The sequence below is a fragment of the Myotis davidii genome, unplaced genomic scaffold (genome assembly GCF_000327345.1).
Source record: "Myotis davidii unplaced genomic scaffold, ASM32734v1 scaffold1273, whole genome shotgun sequence".
Classification (NCBI taxonomy): Eukaryota; Metazoa; Chordata; class Mammalia; order Chiroptera; family Vespertilionidae; genus Myotis; species Myotis davidii.
In genome coordinates this window covers 46,267-53,449 of record NW_006284352.1, presented here as the reverse complement: position 1 = coordinate 53,449, position 7,183 = coordinate 46,267, and the positions used below count along the sequence as shown (strand labels likewise).

At 53.1% G+C, this 7,183-nt stretch overlaps 1 protein-coding gene across 1 annotated transcript in view; it reads left to right on the top strand.

Annotated features, from left to right (window-relative positions):
- Positions 1-4,019: 4,019 nt before the first annotated feature.
- The window catches only part of LOC102767154 (leukocyte immunoglobulin-like receptor subfamily A member 6), a 35,921-nt gene continuing 32,757 nt past the window's right edge, over positions 4,020-7,183 (top strand). The window contains 3 exon segments of the mRNA XM_015571583.1: positions 4,020-4,113; positions 4,259-4,481; positions 4,784-4,875. Coding sequence (XP_015427069.1) covers positions 4,020-4,113; positions 4,259-4,481; positions 4,784-4,875 — 409 coding nt within the window.

Here is a 7,183-nt window from a genome sequence, read left to right as displayed (position 1 = left end):
CCCTCTATGATCACAGCAGCCTTATTTACAAAAGCCAAAATCTGGAAACAGCCCAAGTGCCCACCAGCAGATGAAAGCTATGGTATATTTACACAATGGAATATTGTGCAGCTGTAAAATAAAGAAGAAACTCTTACCTTTGGCGACAGCATGGATGGACCTGGAGAGCATTATGTCAAGTGAAATAAGCCAGTTGGAGAAAGACAAGTTCCCTATGATTTCACTCATTTTGGAATCTAATAAACAAAATAAATGGAAAAAAACATAGTGGAGAGAGACGTATGTATACAGAGAACAGACTGACAGCTGTCAGAGGAGGGGGGTGTTGTGGGCTGAGGGAGAAGGGCGAATGGATTAAGGAAAGAGATAAAAGAAAGACTGATGTACTCAGACAATACTATGGTGACTGCCAGACGGAAGGGTGCTGGGCATAAAAATGGGGTAAGTGCTGTTGAAATACACTAGACTTAGGGTGATAAGCACACAATACCATATACAGATGACATAGTGTAGAATCATATACCTGAAACCTGTATAATTTTATTAACCAATGTCACCCCAGTAAATAAAAAATTCAATAAAAAAACAAATACATGTAGGCTGTTCGGAGATGTGGTTCCACTCAGACCCTCGGCACCTGCTATTTTTAGGGTGAGAAGGTGTCAACTTCCTGTGAGGCAAGCACCTTGTGGACAAGGCGCAGGTGATCGTGTGAGGACCCTGCCCCCACATCCTGTGGCCTTCTCTGTTTGGCTCAGCCCTTGCCTCCTCTTCCTCAGAAGCACCCTGGTCCCCAAGTCCTCAGTCTCCGGAAGTGCAGGTCGACAGGAGCTGAATATGGACTTAGTGTTTCTGAATTTCTGCTCCTTGCCTGCTTCTAAGGTGACAACACAAGATGAGACAGTCTCCTGGGAATTTTATGGCTTTGTGACTTACACTGAAGTCTTTTATCCATTTTGAGTGTACTCTTGTGTATGGTGTAAGTGGATGGCAAATTTCCTTCCTTCCTTCTTTCCTTCTTTCCTTCCTTCCCTCCTTCCTTCCTTCCTTCCTTCCTTCCTTCCTTCCTTCCTCCCTTCCTTCCTTCCACCCTTCCTTCCTTTCTTTCTGTTTTGCATTTACCTGCACAATTTTCCCAGCACCATTTATTGCAGAGCCTGCCTTCACTCCGATAATTCACAAAGTCACTAATCATCCGGGAAAGGCAAGTGCTGGATGTAGAGAAGAGGGAGCCCTTGTGCACCGCTGCTGGGGATGCAGCCAGGTGCAGCCATTGTGGAAAGCAGCATGGAGGTTCCTCAAAATGTAAAAAAATGGAACTGCCATTTGACCCAGTGATCCCACTTCTGGGGATATCATCAAAGAAACCTGAAACGCTCATTCGAAAGATTATACACATCCACTATGTTCATTGTTGCATTATTTACAACAGCCAAGATGCGGAAGCAGCCTACGTGGCCATCAGTAGACGAGTGGAGAAAGAAGGGGTATGCATGTACTACGGAATATTACACAGCCGTTTTTAACGAAAGATGAAACTTTGCCATAGGCAACAACATGATGGGCCTAGAGGGCATTGTGCTGAGTGAGAGAAGACAGAGAAAGACAGGTGCCATATGGTAGATGAAAGCAAATTAGTAAAATGTATATGAAAGCATCCCTCCTGTCAGAGTCTGGGGTGTACTGCAGGACCCAGAGTCAAGTACCCGACCACCCACATGTGCCTAGAAATCATGGGAGAGCCAGACCTGGCCAGCTCCACTCCTGTCAGTTCCCGCTGGGAGAGGGGCACAGCCTCAGGTCCCCTGGCCGAGCCTCAAGTCACCTGGCCCTGGCATGAGGGCGCAAGGGTGTGAGGGTGTGATGACCATTTTCATATTAGCTCTTTATTATATAGGACTTTTATTGTTGACTCTGTTATAGTTGTCCCCCATTTCTCCCATTTGCTCACTGCAACCCACCTCCACCTCCCCCTCCCTTGGCCCTCACTACTCTTTTGTCTGTGTTCTTGGGCTGTGTATATATGTTCTTAGGTGAATCACTTCACATTCTGCATCAAGTCCCCCCACCCCCACCCCACTCTCCTCTCCTCGGACATCTGTCACTCTGTAAATTCGTTTCTCTTCCTGTCTTGGTATGTATCCCATAATGTTGCCATGAGCATTCTTATTTTCTTTCTGTTCTAGAGGCCCGGTGCACGGATTCATGCACATGTGGGGTCCCTCAGCCTGGCCTGCACCCTCTCGCAATCCAGATCCCCTTGGGGGATGTCAGACTGCCGGTTCGGCCCCATCCCTGCAGGCCAGGCTGAGGGATTGAACCGAAACTGGCAGTCTGACACCCCGCCAAGGGATGTAGTAGTGCGCAAAGTAGCAGGTGGGCGAGGAGGAGCCCAAGCCTGGGCTGGGTGCCATGCCACTCCCGCTCATCCCTGCCGGCCCTGCAGTGCCTGCCACCACCATTCAGTAGTGTTGCCGCAGAGGTGGGAGAGGCTTGCAGCACTGCAGCCTTGCTCGCCAGCAGTGAGCCCGGGTCTGGCTCACTAGGTCAGTTGAATAGTGCTTCAGCTGTGTGAGCACACTGACCACTAGAGGGCAGCTCCTGCATTTAGTGTTTGCCCCCTGGTGGTCTGTATGCAAACAATCGACCTGTCGTTTGGTCGCTTAGGCTTTTATATATATAGATAGTCTTCCCCTTCAAAATAATACTGTATCTTTTGTAATATTATTGACATTATTACAGATGACCTTCATCTCTGCCTGTATGCCGCCTCCAACCAGCACACACCACACTGCAAGCCTTCTGCACACTAATATCTATGGCTTTGAGCTATGCATATATGCAGGTAAGTTCTTTAGTTAATCTTTTTCTGCCTGCCGCCCTTACTTAAGATCTGTCTAGTTGTTCCATGCAGCATGCCTCTGGACTTATTTTTTTGATCAAGTTATATTGTTCATTAGAGTCCACATATAAGTGAAATCCTGCAATATTTGTCTTTCTCTGACTGGCTTATTTCATTCAGCATAATATTCTCCAGGTCCCTCCACGATGTCTCAAAAGGTAAGAGATCCATCTTTTTTTATAGCTGCGTAGTACTCCATAGTGTAAATGTACCACAGTTGTTTTATCCACTCCCACACAGCTGGGCATCTGGGCTGTTTCCAGGTCTTAGCTATTGTAAATTGTGCTGCTATGAACACAGGGGAGCATACATTCTTTCTGATTGGTGTTTTGGGTTCTGAGGACATATTTCCACAAGTGGGATGAGCTGGGTCCATCAGCAATTCCATTTTTGAGTTTCATGTTACCAACTGCGGAATAAAAAACTCAAACCTCTGCTATAAAAACGTCCATTGTGAGTTGAGACAGTTTCCTGATGGATGAACAGCACCAACATGACACTGCAAAGTCCATTCAAAATTGTCGTCACAGAATCCAAAGGCCAGACCAACTAAGGATATGATCCTTGCAGTGCCCGGGAGGGATTGGGCACCTGCCCCCTTAGAGCCTTCTCTCCTCCTGAGCCCTCAGTTTGGGGAAACTCAGAGCCAGGCCCAGGGCGGGAGAGTCCGCATGCAGTGGGTACACAGCTTGCGGACCCGGAAGGGCTGCAACAGCTTCTGACCCACCACATCCTGTACGTCTCTGTTTTTCCGACACTAAGTCTTCTCCATTTGCACAGCAGTAGCCCTGGGAACAGAAGCCATGATGTCCATCTGCTCTGCTCTTCTCTGCCTCGGTCAGTGGTGGACATGGGGAGGGCTAGAGGAGGGGTGGCGGGACCCCCTTGTTCATGGGGAACCTCAGGCTTTGGCAGCTCGAGTGGACGGGGCCCTGATGGGAGGAGAATCAGCTCAGACATCCAGAAGCAAATCTCTCACATGGACTCTCTTCCAGGGCTGAGTCTGGGCCAGAGGTTCCACATGCAGGCAGGTGAGTGCTTCCCAGGCTCCAGGTCCCACCTGTTACTTCCCCCCTGGGGCTCATGAGGGAGCAGAGAGGTGTTCTCCATCACACACATGACAGAGCATGATGGTGGGAGATACTCCTGTTATTATAACAGCCCCACTGGCTGGTCAGAGCCCAGTGACCCCCTGGAGCTGCAGGCAACAGGTGAGAGGACTCAAAGGGGTCCCAGCCTCAGGTTCTGCCCTCTGGAAGGGGGTCTGCTCTCAGGGTGTCTCCCTCTCAGAGCCCACCCCAGTGGGACATGAGGGAGGTGTGAGCCCATTGAACACGCTGCCTCCTCCTCTCCTAGGATCCTACAGCAAACCCAGGCTCTCAGCCCTGCCCAGCCCTGTCGTGCCCTCAGGAGAGAATGTGACCCTCCACTGTGGCTCAGGGCAAGGGTTTGACAGGTTCGTTCTGACTAAGGAAGGAGATCACAGGCTCTCCTGGACCAAGAACTCAGATTCACACTCCAAAGGCCTGTCCCAGGCCCTGTTTTCTGTGGGCCCCGTGACCCCCAGCCACAGGTGGTGGTCCAGAGACACAGAGAGACAGAGATCTGGGAGGCAAGACCAGGAGAAGGGGGTTATGGGGGAAGCACCCCCTGTAACTCATGTCTGGTCTCCCCAGGTGAGGCTGAGAAGCCCTCCCTCCTGAGCCAGCAGGGCCCCATCGTGGCCTCTGGACAGAGCCTGACCCTCCAGTGTCGATCTGATGTCAGCTATGACAGATTCGCTCTGCACAAGGAGGGTGAACCGGACCTCTCCCAGAGCCTTGTCCTGCAGCCCCAGGCTGGGCTCTCTCAGGCCCACTTTCCCCTGGACACTGTGAGCAGCTCCCACGGGGGCCGGTACAGATGCTACGGTGGATACAGCCTCTCCTCTGCGTGGTCGACTCCCAGTGACCCCCTGGACATCCTGGTGGCAGGTGAAGAGCCAGTGGGTTCAGTCAGGGACCCGACTCTGCACAGGCCCGGCGGGGGGTCTCAGGTGGTGAGGCCAGAATGACAGTGCAGGCCCCAGGGAGGGAGAGACAGAGAAATGTAGGAGTTAGGAAAGGAGAGGGGAGACTCAGAGAAACAGAGATAGACTGAGAGGCGGGTTCTCAGAGAGAGGCCTGGTAACTTTCAGGTACGAACAAGGGGGGCAGGCAGCCCTCACACTCACTCCCTCTCTCTAGGACACCTACCTGACAGACCCTCACTCTCGGTGAAGCCAGGCCCCAGGGTGGCCTCAGGAGAGAATGTGACCCTGCTGTGTCAGTCCCAAAGCTGGAGGGACACGTTCCTTCTGTCGAAAGATGGGGCAGCTGGTCTCCCCCTGCATCTGAGATCAAAGCACCGAGCTCGGCGGTACCAGGCAGAGTTCTCCATGAGTCCTGTGACCTCAGCCCACGAGGGCACCTACAGGTGCTACAGCTCACACAGCATCTCCCCCTTCCTGCTGTCACTCTCCAGTGAGCCCCTGCAGTTCCTGGTCTCAGGTGAGGGCCCCTGACCTGTCTGCTGAGCTGTCAACTTAGGGTCCTGTCCCCCGAAGTATTCTGGGCTGAATCTGGGGTGAGAGGCTCTCGGGATGGTCACCCCTAGGAGATCTTTTCTTTAGAGGCCTCTCATCCCATCCCTCCTTCTTCCCCTCACCTGGCTACTGGAGCAGTGGGATGGCCTCAGGGGCCACAGCACAGATGTAAGAGGGTCCAGGCTCAGCCCAAGCCACTCACCCTCTTCCTGTCCTCATTTCCAGGACCCTCTGGAGGCCCCAGCCCCCCATCAGCAGGGCCCATTTCCACAGCTGCTGAGTCCCAGGGAGCTCTGCTCAGAGGGAGCACAGCCCCGCCAAGCAAATCCTGAGAGTCTCTCAGGGGATCAAGTGACCCAGATCCTCAAGGACGGGCTTGTGTCCCAGGGCGGCTGGGAGTCCCAGGGTCTGAGGCACATGATGGGTTGAGTGGTCATGGCAGAGGGAGATGTGGGGGCACGGGCTGGGGAGGTGAACGTGGTCTCATTTGGGGAGAAGGCAGTTCCCACCCTTCTGCTCCATCCTTATCCACAGGAGGCTCTGGGCATCGGTCTCTCCCACCCACAGTTTCAGGCACACAGACGGGTAAATGAGAGCTCTGTGGGGTGGAGGTGGGTTTCTCTATGGGGGACAGGGGCTGAGCCATGCGGCGGTACAGGCCCTTCTGGATTAGCTGACGTGGACTCACCCTTTCCCTATTTGGGCCTCAGTGTCTGCAAGTGTAAAAGGACGGAATTATTGTCCAGATCTTAGATTTCCTTCGTTGGTTCTGGCCCTTGCCTCTTGGGAAAGGGGAGCTTCACAGGGAAGCCCACAGGACGTGGTGTTATGTGGACTGTCCCCTCTGTCTCAGTGAAGGTGACACTGTAAAGGGAGGGACATTCAGGACCAGGGCCCAGGGACCCAGTCCTCCCCCTAAGCTCAGGCTAAGCTCAGAGGAGGGAACATGGTGGATCAGCTCCTGGCTCTGAGGCTCCTGCTGTGGCGCTGGGTGGTCCTTTCTCTCCTCTGCGTGTCGAGGTCCTGTCTGCTCATCCCTGGTCCCATCCTGCTCACAGGCTGCTGGGAGATGAGGTGACATAAGGGCCTCACAGAGCTCAGGAAGGGAGGGCACTAAGCCCAACCCAACCTTCCTATGGGGCTATCAGAGACCCATGGGTGGAAACCCAGGATAGACTCAGAGTCCACCCAACAACTCGCCCATCCGTGTCCCAGATGCTCAGGGGGCGGGTAATGAGGAAGGACCCTCAGCTCCAAATGAGACCTGGACAGGCCCCTGCAGAGGAGGAGTCCAGAGCACAAAGCTGGTGTCCACCTGAGATGTGGGGGTGGGGCTGTGAGGCCAGCACAGGGAACCCACAGTCCCGGGTTCCAGTCCCTGCCCAGTCTCATCCAGGCTGGGTGACCTGGGGCATGTGGTTAACTTCTCTCAGCCTCAGTGAAGTGGGTGGTTGGGTCAGCAATGCCTGGTGCATGACTGCTGTGAGGTGATAGGGGATAAATGACAGGTCCCAGCATGTGCCTCGGACACAGTAGGTGCTCATTAAATGGCATCATTGGCTCATTTATGATGTCACTAAAGTCCTAGGTTCCAAATGGTACTGGATAAGGGTCTTGGTGGTCATGGTCCTGCTGCTCTCACTTCTTCTCTTCCTCCTCCTCCTACATCGGTGTCAGAGCAAAGGCAGGACCTCAGGTGAGTAGGGAAGGGGGTGACC